The sequence below is a fragment of the Andrographis paniculata genome, unplaced genomic scaffold (genome assembly GCF_009805555.1).
Source record: "Andrographis paniculata isolate CXL003 unplaced genomic scaffold, ASM980555v1 Contig98END, whole genome shotgun sequence".
Lineage (NCBI taxonomy): Eukaryota > Viridiplantae > Streptophyta > Magnoliopsida > Lamiales > Acanthaceae > Andrographis > Andrographis paniculata.
The window spans coordinates 689,021-709,236 of record NW_026137637.1 but is presented as its reverse complement, the minus strand read 5'-3'; the positions used below and the strand labels follow the sequence as shown (position 1 = coordinate 709,236).

General features: G+C 33.1%; 2 protein-coding genes across 4 annotated transcripts; both read right to left on the bottom strand.

The window, feature by feature from the left end:
* Positions 1–7,050: 7,050 nt before the first annotated feature.
* LOC127243905 (OVARIAN TUMOR DOMAIN-containing deubiquitinating enzyme 12-like) lies at positions 7,051–12,833 on the bottom strand. 3 transcript variants are annotated; one of them, XM_051264134.1, is made up of 11 exons: positions 12,666–12,833; positions 10,689–11,089; positions 10,446–10,612; positions 9,756–9,829; positions 8,574–8,628; positions 8,186–8,260; positions 7,967–8,040; positions 7,781–7,829; positions 7,582–7,666; positions 7,444–7,510; positions 7,051–7,354 (listed from the first exon to the last, which is right to left on the bottom strand). In XM_051264134.1, exons 2-10 carry the CDS (start codon positions 11,017–11,019, stop codon positions 7,476–7,478), a joined length of 945 nt encoding a protein of 314 aa, XP_051120091.1. In that variant the 5' UTR covers positions 11,020–11,089; positions 12,666–12,833; the 3' UTR covers positions 7,051–7,354; positions 7,444–7,475. The 3 variants fall into 3 exon arrangements, with proteins under 3 accessions (XP_051120091.1, XP_051120089.1, XP_051120090.1); XM_051264132.1 differs by having other exon boundaries at positions 7,444–7,500; XM_051264133.1 differs by having other exon boundaries at positions 7,444–7,500; positions 12,659–12,831.
* A 2,645-nt stretch (positions 12,834–15,478) lies between these two features.
* Positions 15,479–19,503, bottom strand: LOC127243710 (serine/threonine-protein kinase PCRK1-like). Its single transcript, XM_051263861.1, has 5 exons — positions 19,094–19,503; positions 17,531–17,935; positions 17,168–17,428; positions 16,337–16,459; positions 15,479–16,238 (listed from the first exon to the last, which is right to left on the bottom strand). The coding sequence occupies exons 2-5, from the start codon at positions 17,915–17,917 to the stop codon at positions 15,693–15,695; spliced, it is 1,317 nt and encodes a 438-aa protein (XP_051119818.1). The 5' UTR covers positions 17,918–17,935; positions 19,094–19,503; the 3' UTR covers positions 15,479–15,692.
* Between the last annotated feature and the right edge of the window lie 713 nt (positions 19,504–20,216).

Here is a 20,216-nt window from a genome sequence, read left to right as displayed (position 1 = left end):
ATAAGAGTAACGCCTTTGTCAATTAAGTCCAGCCCATTCCAATTCAAACCCAATCGAAACGGTTCGGGTCAGCCCAATTTAGATTGGCCCAGTCTATTCAATTCCGACCGGTCCAATAAACATTGGCCCAAACCCAAATAAACCCAGTTCCTAGCCTCATGTTATATTAGGCGGCCCATTATGATTTAATTCAAGACCAACCCAATTAAGTTCGGCCTGATCATTAGAGTCCGGCCCATTTAATTCATCTTAGCCCATTTAATTTCGGCTTAGACATGCTAGACCAGCTACGCTAGGCCCAAATCATTAGAGTTCGGCCCACTTTAATTTCATTTATTTTTTTGTTAATGTCTTATAATATAAAATAATATTTGTACATAAAATTATACTAGTATAAATGTGATTTTAGAGACAGATTAAAAATTACTATAAATTAAATACAGTTTTTGAAAAGATGTAACACAATTTTTTATCATAATTGTTTTTAAAAAAATATAGTATCACTTAAAATACATATTTCATTTCATAAAAAATATCAAATAATTATTTTTTATAATTTTTTTTTAAAATTTAAAACTCTAAATATATATATATATATATATAACAGGTATGTTTGATTTATATTTATGTTTTAAACAATAATTAAATATAATATTTTGTTAAAAAAAAAATCTCAAAAGAAGATAATCACCTATCAACCGTATGCTTTTCATCCGGTTTCGATCGATTTTCACTCAAAATAAAAATTATATATATTATACTCATCAATTCAACACTACAAACAAATCATATATACATAACAGGAATCAGCATAGCTAGAAAATCAAATCCGATAATCAAACAGATGGATTAATTAAGTAATAGTAATAATTTAATCTTGCCAACAGATGAGCATGACGACGCAGCGGCGGAGGATGTAGAATCGCGACCTCTGTTCCTTCGCGAGGCGGCGGCATCTCAGCCGGAACGATCGGATCGGATCTCTGCCTCCTCCGGCGGCTGCGGCGGCGGCGGCGGCGTGGCTCTTCGTTGCTTCAGGAATTTCCAGCAGCTTCATGCGGCGGTGAGGAATGATTTAGGGATTTGGGAGAATGATTTATGTGATTGAAATTGAAGTGAAGTGTGAAACTGATTTTGTTGTTTATATGTATCTGTGAAAAACGGACAAATTCTGTTTTTATCCGGTAAATAATTTATAATTATATTTATTAGAATCATTTTTTTTTTTTTTAATTGGAATATTCTCTGTTAATTTTATTAAATTAATTATCGTGTTAAATATGTATACATTGTATTTATTCATTTTATGTTTTTAAATAAATATAGTTTTTATACTTAGGTATGTATAATTATGTTTACAATTGAAGAATATAGCTCTTTTTTTTATTATTTACGTCAAAAGAAAAAGAATCATATTTTACAATATACAAAACCCTAATATATTAAAATTATATAGAATACTTAAACTGTCCTCATACTATTATAAATACAAAAATACTCCTATACATAATATATCTAACACTCCCCTTAAAACTGGAGAATACAAATCGTATGATCCAAGTTTGTCACATAAAAATTTAATTTGAGGGTCTCTAAGAGATTTGGTAATAATGTCTGCAAGTTGCTTTTCCGAAGCAACATGGTGAATGGCGAGATAATACATTCTCCCGAATAAAATAACAATCAATTTCTATATGTTTAGTTCTCTTATGAAACACCGGATTAGACGCAATATGCAAGACAACAAGATTGTCACAAAAGAGTTTCATTTCTGAAACTTCCACTATTTTGAGCTCATGAAGAAGCTATTTTACCCAAATAAGTTCATATGTCGCTAATGTCATGGCTTGAACATTATGTTTCTTACTTTTCCATGAGATAAGGTTACCTCCCACAAATATGCAATATCCCGAAATAGAGCGTCTATCAACTGGGGATACTGCCCAATCAGCATCTGAGTAGCCAATTACTTAAGTGTGACCTTATTGGTGTACAATAATCCTCTACCAGAAGACCTTTCGATGCACTTCAAGATTCGAATGACAGCATCTAAATGACTATCGCATGGAGACTAAAGAAATTGACTCACAACACTTACAGCAAAAGAGATATCATGTCGAGTAAGTGTGAGATAGTTAAGCTTACCAACCATTCTACGATATCTATCTGCGTTAGCTAATGGCTCCCCTGTCCCGGAAGAATTAGATCCATGGGAGAGTCTACTAGCTTTCAGTCAGATAAACCAATTTCTTCAAAAATATCCAATGCGTACTTCCGTTGTGAAAGAACAATACCATCACGTGATTGAACAATCTCAATACCAAGAAAGTACTTCAATTGTCCCATATCCTTAGTTTGAAAATGCTTAAATAGATGTTGCTTTAACTGAGTGGCCTTTTCTTGGTCATTTCTGGTGATAACAATATCATCAACGTACACAAGAAGGTATAAACACTTACCACTTGATGTGTGCTTATAAAAGACAGAATGATCTAATGCGCTTCGGATCATGCCAAACTCCTATATAACACTGCTAAATCGACCAAACCAAGCACGCGGAGATTGTTTCAATCCATAAAGCGAACGGCGTAGTTTGCAAACAAAAGCAGAAGCAGACTCTTCCTGAGCAACAAATCCAGGTGGTTGCTCCATATAAATTTCCTCTTGAAGTTCGCCATGTAGAAATGCATTACTAATATCAAGCTGATGAAGAGGCCAGGAATGCATAGCAACCAAAGCAATAAAAAAACAGATCGAAGACATTTTGGCAACATGTGAAAAGGTTTTAGTATAATCCTCACCAAAGACCTGTATGAAGCCCTTAGCTACCAAACGGGCCTTGAGACGAGCAACTTGACCATCTGAATCAACCTTAACTTAAACCCAACGACAAGCCACGGGAGACTTACCTAAAGGCAAAGGTACCAAGTCCCAAGTACCATTAGCATGCAAAGCAGCCATTTCATCTACCATTGCCTTTCGCCAACCTGAGTGAGAAAGAGATTCACGAAGGGATTTAGGAAGGGAGATGGAAGATAAGTTTGACACAAAGGTATAGTATGTGGGAGACAAACAATGAAAACTAAGAAAATTGTAAATAGGATGGGGATTACGAGAAGAACAAGTACCTCGTCATAACGGTGCAGGATCCGACAGGATATGAGTCGCAGTAGAAGAAGACAATGGCAAGTCTTGAGAGTTAAGGCACTCGATAGATGCTGGAGGAACATGAGCGGTAGAACCATCGGAAGAGGGCACTTGCGAGCGAGGACGACGACTATAAACCTAAAGATGTGGACGCGAAAGAAGAGGAGAAGAGAAAGGAATAGATAACACGTGGCTGACAGACGGGATCAAAGATGACGGAGAGAAATAAGGTGCGGACTCAAAAAAGGTAACATCAGCTGAAAAGTAATACCTACGAGTATCAGGAGAGAAACACTTATAACCCTTTTGAACCCTAGAATAGCCGAGGAAAACACACTTCAGCGCACATGGAGCTAACTTATCCCTACCCAATGAGTGATCATGCACAAATGCAGTACATCCAAAGACACGAAGGGGTAAATGATATAAAGGATTGTGAGGGAAAAATATCTGATGGGGAATTTTATTCTGGAAAACCAAGGACGGCATGCGGTTGATAAGATAACAGACAGTAAGAACAACATCAACCCAAAACCGGAAAGGAACATAATGATGCACAAGCAAAGTACGAGCAGTCTCAATTAGGTGGCGATTTTTGCGTTCAGCCAACCCATTTTGCTGAGGAGTATAGGCACAAGAAGACTGATGTAAAATACCATGAGATGACATAAACTGAGTCATAGGAGTAGAGAAGTATTCAGTAGCATTATCCGTCCGAAGTATTTTAAGAGAGACACCAAACTGATTTTGAATTTCAGCATAAAATGTTTCAAAGACAAAATAGTTTAGAACGAGCTTTCATCAAATAAAGCCAAGTACATGTTAAGAAATCATCAACAAAGGTAACAAAGTATTGAAACCCAAGTACAGAAGTAGTTCGACACGGACCTCATATAACATAGTGGACTAAAGCAAAAAGCATATCAACCCTATTATTAACCTGCCGGGGAAACGAAACGCGAGTTTGTTTTCCTAGCTGACATTAGTCACAGGACAATGAAGATAAACAAGAAAGATTTGGAACAAGCCCACGCAACTTAGAGAGACTCGGATGACCCAACCGTTGGTGTAGAAGTTGAGGAGAACTGGAAGTGGAACATGCAATTGAGAGTGAAGGTGGTGGAGGGTGGTCAAGGTGGTACAGTCCATGGAGTTCAAGTCCTTTGCCAATCGTCCTCCCCGTTATTCGGTCGTGAATAGAGAATGAATCAGAGTTAAATGTTATTGAGAAGTTCAAATTTTTCGTTAATTGACTAACAGAAACAAGATTAAATGCACAATGATGAACAAAAAGAACGGAGGATAAGAGAACACATGACAATTGTTGAGCATCACCGACAGCCTTAATTGAAACTCGTGACCCATCAGCTAAAGTAACATCAGGTAATGAGGTAGACTTATGAAATTCGGAAAACAATTTTGGATTACCAAATAGGTGATAAGAAGCGCCAAAATCAAGGACCCATCTAAGAGAGGTACCAGTGTGAGCGACAGAGGCAACGGGTGAATGAGATGACTGCTTTGAAGCTTGATATGCAAGATACTCCTCATAGTTTGAACCAGTCAAAGTGAAAGAATTACCTGATAACTGAGGAGTTTCAACCTGCGCAACAACAACCCGAGGCGTTCGGCCATGCAATTTAAAACATTTATCACCAGTATGGCCCCACCTGTTGCGATAAGTGCAACGTGGACGAGAGGTCCCACGAGAGCTCCCATGAGGACTAGGATTACCTCGCATATGTGAAGAAGGTGAAGCTAGTAGAGCAAGACTTGTCTCCAGGATCAATAATCAGATGTGCCACATAAGAGACACGTAATAAACGAGAATAAACATCATCAAGAGTAAGAACTGTTGAGCTGGAAAGACGTTGATCACAAACTGGACTCAAATCTGGACCAAGACCAACTAGTGCACACACCATATAGAATGTATCACGCTGAGCAAGCTCCTCCACCATAGTTTTCCCTGGAGGTAAAACTGAATTGAGTTCAGCTTAGATGGATGAAAATTTACCGAAATACTTTGGAATTGTCAATCCGGGTTGACAAAGATTGACCAAATTAGATACCACACTGTAGAGACGTTGAATATCATTGGTATATAAAGTCTTCGCATGTCTCCAGAGATCATAACAGTTTGTAAAATTGGTAAAAATTAGATGAAGACTTGGATCAATAGATTTCCAAAGCAAACTGCATAATAAGGTGATTTGCCAAACCTTGACCCATACACCACATTTTGACAGCTTTAGACCAAGAGCCATAGTTACAACCCCCAAACAATCGTTCTGTAGCAATAGCCGGGGTTGGAGAAAGAATACCCGTAAAAGAAGTAGAAGCGGACATAGTTGGACAATATTTGAATTGAAGAGAAATCTAAGCTACAACTTAATAACAATCCAACTTAGGAGGAGAAATCAGAACAATTTTGACAGACAGCCAGACCGAAGGGAATAAAAGAGGACAGCGCGGCGGTCGGCGCGGCGGCAGGCAGCAGGCGGCGTGGCGGGGTAGGGTGGATGACGGAATTACGGTGGCTCTGATACCATGAAAAATATCGCTGTTTTTTTATTATATACGTCAAAAGAAAAAAAATCATTATATAATATACAAAACCCTAATATATTAACAAAAATCATTATATAATATACAAAATCCTAATTTATTAACTGTCCTCGTACTATTGTAAATATAAAAATACCCTCCACATAATATATCCAACAATAATATAACAAAATAATATTTTATATTAAATTGTTAATTTTTATAAATAGATAAAATATATATTATATATATTATATTAATATGTGTATATTAGATTTTTTCTGTTACTTTTATATTATTTTTTCAATTTTTTACTATAACACCACACTATTTATTACTTTTTATAAAAATTCATTACCTTCAAAAAAACATAATTAAAAAATAAATTAATTTATTATTACTCGAATTTTTAAAAATTAAAAATTTGTCAATAATTTATTTATACAAATAAAATATAATTCAAATTTATTTCAAAATATTATATTTATCTACATATTTTTCAATAATTTAATTTGATCTAATTATATATATTAAATTTCAAATTTTAGATTTCTATAAATTTTTGTTTACAATTTCAACGAAGTGATTAAAAATCTTTACAGTTAATTTTTTAACCAAACCTTGAAAATAATTGAAAATAAAAAATTTCACGAGATACATCAATCCAAATTTCGTTTAATCATTTAAATTTTTAAATGTGATTCAAAATTATTATAAAAATATATAACATTATCATAATTTATATTAATATATATATTATATAATATAAATATATAAAATAAATTAAAATAAATTTCATAAAATAATAAAAATAATGGATTGAAAATAATGATTACAATAAATGTTGAAAAATGACCATTTCAATGTTGATGTGTATATGTTTGGATTGAGATGAATAAGACAATAGAATTAAAGAATTTACAAAAAAATATAGTAAATACAGAATTTAAAAACATATTAATAAAAATAATTATTAATTAATATTAAAATAACTAAATAATTTGATTAAAATTAAAAATGATAAATAATGAAACAAATAAAGAATAATTTATATGAGATGAAGGAAAATAAAAATAATAATAATATTTTGTTAGTTAATAAATATGTATAAAATAATTTTAATATTTTTTTTTGTACTTATGCACATCCATAATAATATATTTATAATTTATATAAAAATGAAGAATATTTAAATATAACTTTTCTTATAATAACAAAAAAAAGAAGAAGATATTTTGAATGAAAAATTGTAAAAATAAAATTAAAAATACTTTAAAAAAGGAATGTTTCATATTAAAATTTTTGGGCGAAAATAAATAATCTGTTACTCTAACTACTAAAAAATAAATTAAATAATTAAAAAAAATAAAATCAATAATAGTGTTGGGGTCATGAATCTAATGAAGCATATAGTAGTGTATATTTATACAATCTCTCTCAGCCATCCCAAAACCATCCAAAGTTGAAAACATCAAAATTGTGCTTTATGTACATAAGGCAGCAAAGCAAAGATCAAACTAACCTCAACCTCAAGAGGATGGATCATCTGAGATGCTGCAGATGCATCGATGATTTCGTCGTCGCCATCGAGCTTTTCATTTCCACCATCGCCACTTCTTCTTCTTGCTCTCCTCCTCCACCGGAGCATTATCCGGCAGTTCTGCGACGCAAGAAAGAAATTTGCGAGTTTAGTGATCATACGTACGACAGTAGTTGACGGTTCCTTGGTTCGACTATGGGAATATTTACCTTCTAAAGGATAGATCGAATTGTAGTGTACTTCAGCCCAGAAGCTCAAGAATATAACTGCATTTAACTGACAATTTTGATCCTTTCCCGGAATATAGAATCACGAAAAAAAAGAAGTTGAGAGCAAAGAAGACATACTTCTATTCGACTTTTGGATTTGTGGAAGGATCTCGATGTAGCACGTATCCTTAAACGACGTAATGATGAAGATTTTGACGCCAAACTGCAATCACGATCGGGATATAATTAAGCTCTACTTATACAGCAGCCAAGTGATGTGGGATGATGTAATTTAATTCTATGGATGGATCGAGATGAGTTTAGAAAGAAAACTTACAGAATCTGCCGCGGCCTGTAATGTGACGTGATCACCCCATTCCCCTGATCTGTCACAAAGAAAATTCGTTTGCTTAAGATGGAAACATCTATGGAAAGCACAAACAACGTATACAAAAATAACAGAGTTCAGATTCCGATCCAAAAAAAAAAAAAAAAAAAAAACAGAGTTCAGATGGTTGTATACTTGCTCATTTTCTTCAAGTAGTCAGCATAAGCCATGGGGACGTAATTGTTGTACAGCTCAGGTTGTGACTTCAGCTGCGGTGCACAAGAAAAGGATTTATGAAATGGAATTACCGAGGAGTGAACTAAAAATTAGCTCCATGTGATATGTTTAAAAAAAAAATCGTTCTCTGTAGACGTAAAAGTATAAGAAAATTTTCCTGTCGCATTGGGAACAAACCTGGTTAACAACTTGTTCTCGAACAAATTTGTGATGCTCTGAAGTTCGGTATATTTGATCTGACAGCGAACGGAACTGCATAAAAGAAAGGGAAGACCCAAAAATTAAGAAGCAAGATGCAGCAACTATTCTACAGCAAAAAGCTAAATCGTAATTGATCCCGGAATTAGAAACACCAATACAAATTAAGGAGTTTTATTTCTTTTTTGCCTTCAAACTTCTTACGTGGCGAATGGAAAAAATTAGAATGGCTCCGAGTGCTGTGTCAGATAACAAGATGTATCGAGACATATATGCGCTTTGACAGGATAATATCAATCTCTACATTTTGACAGAAAAGCATACCAAGGAAACATATAATCCAAAGCCGCATGCTCAAGGAACCAACCTGACAATTACCATCTCCCAAAATCTTGAGTTCAAATAAGTCGTACAACTGCAGCCTGAGGTGCACAATGAAATGATGAATCAGACAATAGATAAAAACCAAAATGAAAGAGTGTAAAATTTTGGAAAGTCAAGAAACAATGGATATGAAGCAAGTGAGCGGGAGCCAAAGTTTTCGGCTGTATATTACTTGGTATACATATATGATCTTTCTTTTTCTAATTAAACAAAATCAAGAATCTTGAACTCTTTTGACGACACAGGATTTAAGAATACTATGGAACACTTCAACAAGAACATTAGCAGATTGATGAAAAAATTTATATGCTATAATTCACCCAATTTTAACATATCATGAGTGGCAATATTTTTGAAATCAAACTATGGTTTTAACCTAGCCTTCAATATGATATATGTACAGTCAATTTCAGTAAAATAAAACTTCTTGAAACGGTTCGGGTTTGGTCATATGTGTTAGAGTTAGATGTAACTAACCCAACAAATTCAACCATGTAATCTAAACTGACACAGGTTAGACCAAATATATCGATTATTCCAAATTCCTACTCCTTTCAATTGTTGGGATGACTAAAAATTTGAGAGGAAAAAAACAAAGACACTTTGTAGATTCATCATTTCCCAATCCATGCTGCTTTTTTTCTTTTATATATATTAAGTGAAATTGGCAAGGGCTTCCAACTCTATTTTAGTGATTAGCCTTCATAGGCTATCTTATTATACCCTCACATATTTTAGTTTAATAAATATGTTTCTTCCATCTAGTTACTATTGGTGAACTTTTACAATTGCTTTCTCTATTGAAGTGATCAGCCTGGATACGTTATCTTATTAGGCCCTCGCATATTTAATTGACGGAATTGAAACATAACTAAGGGCCAGTGATAAATGAACTAAATATATGATGAAATAAACTAAGCATACTTGGGGTTAATAATCACTCATAATCGTAGGCATATTTACTTTGGTTCATTTATGTCGAATGACTCGTATCTTACCACTAAAGTGAAGTAAACATCTTATAACTGCAAAGTAATATTGTTGCATATCCTGGATCACTGGACTACTACTTTTAACTTTTAAGCCAAATCAAAATAGCGTAAAAGTTGCTGAGATTTCCCAAAGAAAGAAACAACTTAACAACAAAGGAAGTTCGGAGTGTAACCTATTCAGAAGTCTTTCATGATCTGATGTGGCTTCATCAGCAGATGGTATTTCTCCATTTATTTTAGGAACATGCTGCAAAAGAAGTAAGCGTATTAGTAAATGCATCTCTATCCAGGAGGTGTGTATGCAAATGAAAAACCTTCCATGGATAAGCTTCACAGCCAAGTCCAATAGCTAACTAAGAAGTAGTTGTAAATATAGGATAAGTTCCAACACAGAACAAAAAGGACAATATACGGAATGGTCAAAAGGTTTGATTTGTGTTTGTTTTGGGGGTTTGGATTTTGGTTTGGTATTTGAATAGTAAAAATTTTGAATTTGAATAGTTGTATTATTTGATATAACTGGATGTTGACGTGATGTTTTGAATATAAAATTAAATTTTAGTATAATATAAAAAATGAAAAATAAGTCTTTGATTTGATGGTTTTGATGTTTTTGGGAGGAATATTTTGATGAATAGTGGAAATGTCACTAAACCTTGAAACGAATCCTTGAAAATTATGGCTATAAAGACTGAATCCTTGAAAATTTCTTTGAAAAGATTCATCCATCCGACTGATGAGACATAAAAAACAATTCATGGTTCATATGAAAAAGAATACTTGAATGATTGACGATGCAGAAATACGAATTTATTAATGTTTGTGTGTGGAATTAATCAATTAACACAAGGATGCACACTTACAGGCACAGGAATCATCTGATTCAGCCTTTTGCCCAATTCACCGTCAAGATCTGATTCATCTTCTATCTCTGGTAAGACACATTGATGCTCTTCTCCAAGTGATAATTCTTCGAAGTCGGACAAAACTTTCTCTGTGTTGTTTGATTCTTCTTGGTTTCCATGAAACCCTGCACATATAATTAACTCAACAAAGTCTACAAAATCCTAATCTGAGAAACGAAACTGAAACTTGGTGTTCCGTACCAATATTTCCGTGCCTTCCTGACGGACCAAGCCAATCCTGAGCAAGAACAGACTCACTCTGATGCTGCTCTACATCGGATGCAGAATATCTTAAATCATGACTGCTTGGCACTTTCGCTAATTCTTCCTGAAGAGCATGAGCTATAACTTCGTCGTTCTCAACAAAAGGGTGTGTAGGATTGATATAACCTTCCTGTACAGACACAGTGTGGGACAAATCTTCGGCGTAACAAGTAAGTGTTTCTGGAGAGCCATTGTTGGAAATAGAGCAAACATCTATAAGGTGAAGGCCCCACCTCACAACATCAGGATCTAGCTGATATGCGGTCATTTCTTTTTCTTTTTATATTATCTTCAAGTAACACTTTGTGGCAGATTTGTGAGAAAAGGTATTCTTCCCACTGAAAAAGCACGTGTACTTAATCATAATTATGGATATTCCATTCCATGGTAGGGTATCAAATGGAAGCCATGAAAAGGCACAATTTTAAACTACAATTTCAATTCAAAAGATGCGATATTGCAGACACACACACACACACACACATTCGTATAAATATAAATATGCATTCAAGGCTTTCCCTAGTCTACGCATCCGTTAAAACATAATCCAGATATGATACTCCAACGACGATCAGTCTTTCACTCTACTGCCATTCCAGCATTAATTTGTTGACGAAAAAGGGAAATACTATGCATGAAATTATGGGTTAACAGTGGGACCCTCTCTGGCATTATTGTTTTACAGAACTTAAATATAACCAAGGCTTTTTGTCGTACTCATTGAATATTATGTTAACTGAAACAGCTAATTATAACCAAGTCTTTTTGTCGTACTCATCGAATATTATGTTAACTGAAACAGCTAATTATAACCAAGTCTTTTTGTCGTATTCATCGAATATTATGTTAACTGAAACAGCTAATTTCCGCATATGATTCTTTCTCCCAGATAAAAACAAGAAATTCGAGAATCTCAACTAGTAAAGAAACCAAAGAAAACACCAAAAGACATATTCCTCCCACCTCAGATCAAGATGTACCACAAAGCTAGAATATACTAAACTTTTTACTTATTTGGTTTACGTATTAAAAGCTAGTAAGCTTTTCGAGTTTTCATTCCACCAGTTTAATTCGAAATCAATGTATGAAAAGATCAAAGCTCCTGAAACTAACGAACAGATTTCAATCTTCTTTTTACTTTCTTAGTTTAATATATTAAATGCCAGTAAGCTATTCACTCCACAAGTTTAATTCGATCAATGTATAAAAAGACAAAGCACCTAAAAAGAACGAACAGAGTTCAATATTCTTTCTACTTTCATTAGCAGATATTCACAAAACCGTAGAATCGCAAACCGATATCTACTTCTTTCATTGTCCTCCCAACTTTCCAGAGATCATTGCTTTCCCAAACTATACTCCTTTATCTAAAAGGCTACAATACTACCAATGTGCTTTCGGGTATTCTTAGTTATCGATTGAAAGAAAACCATGCCGACAAGCTTCCACCACATATACAACAATATCACTAGAACCCTAACAACTCTCAAATCCTACTTAATTCAAAAATCATGTAAATTTTCTCCTATTTCCAAATCACATCATAATAGTTCTTCAACTCAGAGTCGAAAAAATCAAATTAAAAACAAACCTATTCTCATACCCGAAACCTTGCAAAAATGATATACAACTATCTACTCCACCGGAACCCACCCGTAATTAACAACATCAATTGCACATTTCGATTAACAAAAAACCCTAGAATCCATCCACCACAATTAATTTCACAAAAATCAATCACACCAATCAATAAACTCGCAAACGAAACGCAAGCCTAAAATCGCCCTTAAAACCCATCCAACATCCTCCGAACCAAAACCCACACCACAACCCCACATACATATATCCAAAATAAAATAAAAATAAAAATTGTGTGCATAGATAGGATTCTTGTTGCGCTAAATTACCACAAACCTCTGGATTCCCGTCGAAGAAATGGACAGATCCTCCACCTATAAGAGCCCCAAAAATCCAAAATTATGTAGGAATATGATCGAACCCGATTTTTGCCCAATTTCAGCAATCCCCTAATGGGAAATGAAAAGCATCAAAATGTTAGGCGGTAGGCCGCGCGAAAAGCCGGTGGCGCCGGCTTCTTCTCAAAGCCGTTACATGGGTCCCATCCGACGGCGATTATTGGGCCACGTGTCCATCCAGTGGAACGGTTGGGATCGTGCGTGGGAACATTGATCCATTGGAAGTGGAGACGGTGGAATAATTGGACGGCTAGGATTGGATCTTATCGCCATTGGGCGGCTGGATTTGATTCCTTCAGGTGCTTTACAATTATTTAATGGGCCATTTTACTTGCGTGATTATTTAGGATTGGATAAAATCATTTAAATGTTTTTAATAATTTAAGGTGTTTTTTTTTTTTTTTTTATAAATTTGAAAAAAAATTGGTTTGAGTTTGGCATAAAAATAATATTTAATGAGATATTTTATGAGAGAAAAAAATATATTTTTTTCGGATTCATAATTCAAATAATAAAATTTGAAGAAACTTAGCTAAAGAAACGTACCATTAGACTTTTTATTATATTTTATTTTAATTCAGTAGTGTGTAATCTTTGATTAAAATTAATTGATTGATGAGATAATATACTTTAATAATTTAATATGGAGAATTATTCTATTTTGACTTTCAAAAGAATTTGTTCATGTTAAAGATATATCAGGTGTTTGTTTAGTTTAATTATTGTTTTGTATTTCTTTTATTATTTTTTAATATTCAGGTGTGTTTGTTTAGTTTTTAATTTGATGTATTTTCTTATATAAAATATGACAAATCATGTTAATATTATAATAAATAATATTTATTTATTGAATGTTAATTTTTTTTATAAAAAACAAAAATATATTATATTTATTGAGAATAATATCAAATAAAATTTGGTTGGGTAAAGAAATCTAAAATATCTATACAAAATTATTTTAAATTATTTATTAAATCACTTGTTTACAAAAAATGACAGATATTACTATTAATCATCATATATAAAATATAAACCGTAAATAAGAATATTTGATGGTACAAATAGTATATATTAATATAATATAAACATAAAATTTACTATTTTCTCAATCTTATTTAAATCGTACATGTTAAGTTAGACACAAAATTTTAGGTATTGAATAATTAATAAATAATTTAAAAATATATTAATAAAAATAATTATGATTTAATAATTCTTTTTTATAAATTTTAAGATTAAAATAATTAAATAATTTAATTAAAATTATAAATTATAAATTATAAATTTTATAATATAATTAAAATATATAATTATATTTTTAAAAAAATAAAATAAAATAAAACGCTAGTAAAATATAAATACAAAAATATATCATCTGATTCACATGACAACCGTTCTTATAATATTTGATACGATCAATCTCACCCCAAAAGTGCGATAAATACACTGCACTTATAAAATATAACTACCATAAAATAACACAATATTAAGGAAGTATTTGACAATTAATTGATAGTCGTTAGCTAATTTAATTAATTGGTTTAACTAGCTGATTCAATTAATTGTTTATATTAAAATATTTGGTAAAATAATTGTTTGATATTAACTGCTTATACGTAACAATTGAAGACATTTCTATTTTTTTCTAATATATTCAATTGTTTTATTTTCAGTTTAGAATGTTTGAATTTTTTTGTTATTAGTTATTGAAAATTATAAAAGTGTTATAAAATACTAGTATTTATTTTTATTGTAGTTAAATATACAAAATAATATTTTTTTCTTGAAAAATATAAATATTTTTTTCTATTGAAAATGATATAAATATAAAATAATAATTTTTTCGTGTATATGTTTATTATGTTAATTATCGAGTAGTTCATTATATTTATAATTTTCAATAAATTAATTTTTAGTATAAAATTTTTATAATGTAATTTTAATATAAAAATAAACTATTACTATTTATATTTTTTTTTTATTTTGAGTTGATTTTAATAAATTTATACTCCTTCCGTCCCAATACAATAGACTTGTTTACCATTTTTGTCCGTCCCAAAACAATAGTTTTATTTTCATAAATAATCATATCACCATAAATCTACTCATACTTTTTCATTTTTATTACACAATTGCCACTATTTTTTATACTAATACACTCACAAGGACAAAAAAGTCTTTTATCCGTACTTTTTACCAACTACCAATATAATATCAATATTCTTTAAATGTCGTGTCCAACTCAATTAAGACTATATATTTATAAGAAGGATGAAGTATATTTTACCATTAAAATAATTTTTATATATGAATTAATTATTTTAAATTTATAAAAGTAAAATTATAATATAATAAAATATTCTAATATAATTAATGAATTATCAAAATATATTTATTTGTGTAAAATACATAATAAATTTTTAAGGGCAAACAAGGAATAACTTTAATGTGAAAAAATTATTTAAAAAAATTGGTAAATTAGCTTTTCAAAAATTAACTTTTTGGTCCGAACACCTAAATTAGCTAAAATTTCTTTGCCAAACACCTTCTATATCTCAATCAGCGCTGCATTTGAACTTATTCTTACTTTCTATTTTTATTGTCATTTAAATTTATTTCTTTTGTTAATAAAAATAAATTATTTTTTTTAATTTTCTTTTATTATAATTTTTTTTATCTATTTTTTTTTTAAATTCGAACATAATTAAATGAGCATAAATTTACACTACTGAAAGAAAATGTGTATATATATATATATATATATTTGTCTAATTGCAGCCTGCGGGCCGATACAAAACATTCATAGGCATATACAATCACAAAATATACACTTTTCCTTCATAACAAGGGACCCAAAAAAATCTTTGTTCTCATCAAACCAGGAACACCTTTTCTTGCTTCATAATCTCTTAAACCATATCTCTCTCTCACACACACACCCATGTGTATATGTGTGTGTACATATCTATAATATATCCTTAACCATCTCTTGCCTCCATGGCTTCCACCCTAAGCACTTACCCTCTCCCAATACATGATCAATAAACCTCCTCCTCCACCTCTCCTCGCCGCCGCCGCCGCCGTGGCGGAGCTTCCGCTCCTCGTCGTCGTCCGTCAACGATGGCGACTTCTCGATCGGGCTAACGGAGAATGCGGCCTCGGCGACGACACGGTCGACCATCTTAACGACTTGGTCCATTCTCGGCCGGTTCTTCGGGTGTCGAACCAAACACCGATTTGCGATGGCGGCGAGCCTTTGAGCCGACTTGATCTCGTAGCTCCCCTTGAGCCGAGGGTCGAGAATTCGCTCGAATTTCTTCACGTCCGCCACCAAGTGCGGCCGGACCCAATCCAAGAGCTTCTGCTCGTTCTTCGGACGGTTCCGGTCCAACGGTCGTCGCCCCGTGATCAGCTCGTAGAGGAAAATTCCGTAACTCCACACGTCGCTTTTGTACGTTAGACGACCCGTTTGAATGTATTCCGGCGCCGCATATCCGACCGTCCCTACAACCTGCGGTGCATGGAGGGAAGCAGGTAAAAAAATCGAGCTCTTATTTTAAACTACGTCAATTTGAAACCAACCCCGGTAAAAAATAAAATATGCCTTACCGCTGTCGATACGTGGCTTACGCCGTCGGCAGGTCCTAATCGAGCAAGGCCGAAATCCGAGAGCTTCGCGTTCCAATGATCATCCAAGAGAATGTTCGATGACTTGAAATCGCGGAAGATTATCTGCGCGAAAATGATAGGAAAGAAAGAAACGAGTTCAATCGCTTCTTGGAAAACCGACTAGTAGTGTCGCTATTAGAGTCGAGTCAAGCCTACTCGACTCGAAAAAATTTCAAGCTAAAGCTTAACGAGCCGAACTCAAGCCAAGTTCAAGCCTTAACAAGTACTCCTCCAGTTCCAAACAATATTTTTTTTAAAAAAAAACATAACATCGGGGTGTGTTTCTTTGAAGGATTTTGAGAAATATACACTATTCATACAAATTTTTTCTCCAAAAACTTCAAATCAAATATTTATTTTTTATTTTTTATATTATATTAAAAATTAATTTTATATTCAAAACATCACAAATTTTTTATTATTCAAATTCTAATTCAAAATCCAAACTCCCGAACAAAGACACCTCGAATATATTTTTCCTCTCAGAAAAATCACGTCAAATATCTAATTTTTTACTATTTTTAAAATTTTTTTCAAAACTTTATTGAATCGTACTTTCAATTTCATTTTCGTTATATTCATCATCGCACCAATATTTCAACATCTATTTTTCAATTCAACTTTTTACTATTTCCACGGTACTAAGATATACTTCTAAAATATAACTAAACGAATCCCTACTCCAATAGCTTAGCTCGATATGAGATGTTGTTTTACTAATTCTTAAGAAAAACTTATAGAAGTATAAACATCGAAAAAAAGATTCGATACCTGAAACTCCATGCCTTCGTGAAGGTACGACAAGCCACTAGCGGCATCCCGGGCTACTTTAAGCCTAGTGGACCACGGGAGAGGCGCTTGAAATCGACTTGATATATGGTCTTGCACGCTCCTATTCGGCATATACTCGTAGATCAAAAGGCGTTGGATGCCTCGCTCATCGTCTTCGGCGCAATAGCCTATAAGTTTGACGAGATTTGGATGCTCAACAATGCCGAGCACATTCACTTCCGTCACCCATTCCTTGTGTCCCTATCAAAAACGTATCAAAGCATACAAATTCGTTGATAGTCAAGAATATGAACAAATTATAACCAAAAAGCCTATAAAGTTTTCGGCACATGTTCGACTTGCCTGAAGTCCCCGTGTACTGAGCTGTTTGACGGCGATATCAATCCTCTTACATGAACCTTCCGTCTCCCACAAAACGCCCCGGTAAACAGGGCCGAACCCCCCTTCACCAAGCATGAGGGATCGGTTGAAATTCTTTGTGGCTGTTTTGAGCTCGGCGAATGTGAAGACTCTGAGGTTACTGTGCTTTTGAGACAAGCTTTGGAATGAGATCTTGACTGACGATGCCGCGCTTATGTCTGAAATGTTCTGAGAATTCGAATTGGAATTGCTCTCTGACCCTGATTTCCGGCCATCTTGCTCACTCGACGTGAAGTTGGATAGGCATGTCGACTTCGTGGTCTTTTGCTCATCAGTTCGGCTCCCATTTGAGAACGGAAAGCACCTCATAGCCGTTTACCCTTTAGCCTGAGACAAGAAACAACATTAAACACAAAGCTTCAACAAATTATCTACAACTAAAATTCGACATTAAAACACACGCCAAGGCGCAGAGCTCTGTGATTAAGCATGCTCGCCGTTGTATTTGAACCTCATTTTTTACAAGTGTGTGAGTTGCAAGAAAACCAATAGCTTTTGACATTACAAGAAACCTCAGCCATGGTGTGCAGCATCATTCCTAACAATTATGAAAAAGTAAAAAAGTTTCTTCGTGTTTTCAATCTTATTTTCCAAATCTTTCCCCGTAAAGTATATACATATTTTTCATCCAAAACATCGTATACAAAACTTATTTATGAATCCAACATTGAAAATGTTATTTACAAAACCTAGTTTCTATACAAAGTATTCGTTTCAAACGTCTATTTATCATTTAATCATCGTAGTCATAACCTATTTTACATTCGATTTTTTTCCAAATTCAAAACAGTCCAAGATCAAAACAACCGGTCCATCAAACCTATTTTCTATACAAAGTATTCCTTCAAGCATCTATTTACAATTCAATCATCACAACACTAACCTATTTTACATTCGATTTTTTCAAAATTCAAAACATTCCAAGATCAAAAGAAACCTATTTCTATACAAAGTATTAGTTCAAACATCTAGTTACTATTCAATCATCAAAATCATAACCTGTTTTACGTTCGATTCTTTTCCAAATTCAGAACATTCCATGATCAAAACAACCAGTCCAAAACTTATTTTCTTTGTTCAAAGATATATTTACTATTCAATCATCACAATCAAAACCTACTTTACATTCGATTCTTTCCAAATCCAAAACATTCCAAAATCAAAACAACCAGTCCATCAAAGATATATTTACTATTCAAAACAACCCGTCCAAAATTTATTTTCTTTGTTCAAAGATATATTTAGTATTCAATCATCACAATCATAACCTACTTTACATTCGATTTTTTCCAAATCCAAAACATTCCAAAATCCAAACAACCAGTCCATCAAACGTCAGCTTTATAAAACCAAAGTAGCTCAATCTTGCGTCCGAAATACCTCAAAGCAATTGATCAACACTACAGAGACATTTCATCGAACATAATGCGCGCATAACAGAAAAAAGAAAACAAACAATACACACATAATAAGATCGCCACTCACCTCAGAACTCAGAGGGAATTAATGCCGTTCGTTTAGTTCGCCAACCTTCCAAGTTCATGCTCCCCACTTGCTTAAATGAAACCAGAGAAACAATAGAAAATTACAAAATATAAATGGGGGCTGTAAATCCCTCCAGGTGTTAAGAAACGAGGACGCCATTATCTGCAAGAAGTCAATGGTAGGCAGCTGGAGTTCTGCTCACCAACCCCCGATTACATTGCGCAAAGTCACCATCGCGAATTAAAATCCATTGCAGAAAAATGGCAGATTCAAAGTGGAAATAAAACATTTGGAGTGAGGGCGAGGGGAAAGAAGATGGGTGAGTGACATGTGGATCAATCCTGGAGGACATGCGAGAGCTTGCATTATTTGGGGATTGAAATACCCTAATTTTGGATTCACATTCTCAAATGCTGCGTACTGATTCCAATTTACACACCAATCATTTGATAGATTCTCATACGTCATTCGCGTGTCCAGATAAAAACAAAAAAAATTGGAAAAAAACAAAATTGTTAATATATACTGACTCCCTCCCACGTACTGTGTCCACACGATGCTTTCTGGCCGTCCCACGTACCATACCATATCACTTTCTGTTTTTTTAAAAATATTTATACATTTTAATCGCATTTTAAATTTTTTTTAATTTTATTTTTTTTAAATTTTAATTAAAAGTTATGTTAATCTTAATTTATAATTATTTATATTATAAAATAATTATTTTCATTAATACATTCTTAATTATTTACTAATTACGCCCCTTCTAAAATACGGTGTCTATAGTGTAGCAGACACGATATGTGGGACGGATGGAGTAATTATATATTATATAAAAAATATTAAATAATTTTACTAATTTCTAATACTTAATAAAATATAACTCTATTTTTTCATATAATTTGTCTCAATTTTATAGTTTGATTCATCTTACATAACTTGTCATTTTTTTTAAATATGATTATTCACTTAGAGGGTGTATTCAATTAGGATTTTAATGGATTTTTTTTTAAAAAAAAATAGTATATAGAAAATCCACAGAGTCTACGTTGAGTTTGATGGATTTTAGTAATTGATTTAGATGGATTTTTAAGAATTTGATTGAATTCTTTATGGATTTATA

Bases quoted from the DNA above. Each gene is read 5' to 3' on its own strand.
- LOC127243905 (XM_051264132.1), bottom strand. From the start codon at position 11,019: ATGACCGCATATCAGCTAGATCCTGATGTTGTGAGGTGGGGCCTTCAC. The intron at 8,041-8,185 runs GTTTGTTCCCAA...TGTGCACCGCAG, and splicing joins GAGAACAAGTTGTTAACCAG to CTGAAGTCACAACCTGAGCT. The intron at 7,830-7,966 runs GTATACAACCAT...TCTTTGTGACAG, and splicing joins TACTTGAAGAAAATGAGCAA to ATCAGGGGAATGGGGTGATC.
- LOC127243710 (XM_051263861.1), bottom strand. From the start codon at position 17,917: ATGAGGTGCTTTCCGTTCTCAAATGGGAGCCGAACTGATGAGCAAAAG. The intron at 16,460-17,167 runs GTATCGAATCTT...ATTTTCGCGCAG, and splicing joins ACGAAGGCATGGAGTTTCAG to ATAATCTTCCGCGATTTCAA. The intron at 16,239-16,336 runs GTAAGGCATATT...CATGCACCGCAG, and splicing joins TAAGCCACGTATCGACAGCG to GTTGTAGGGACGGTCGGATA.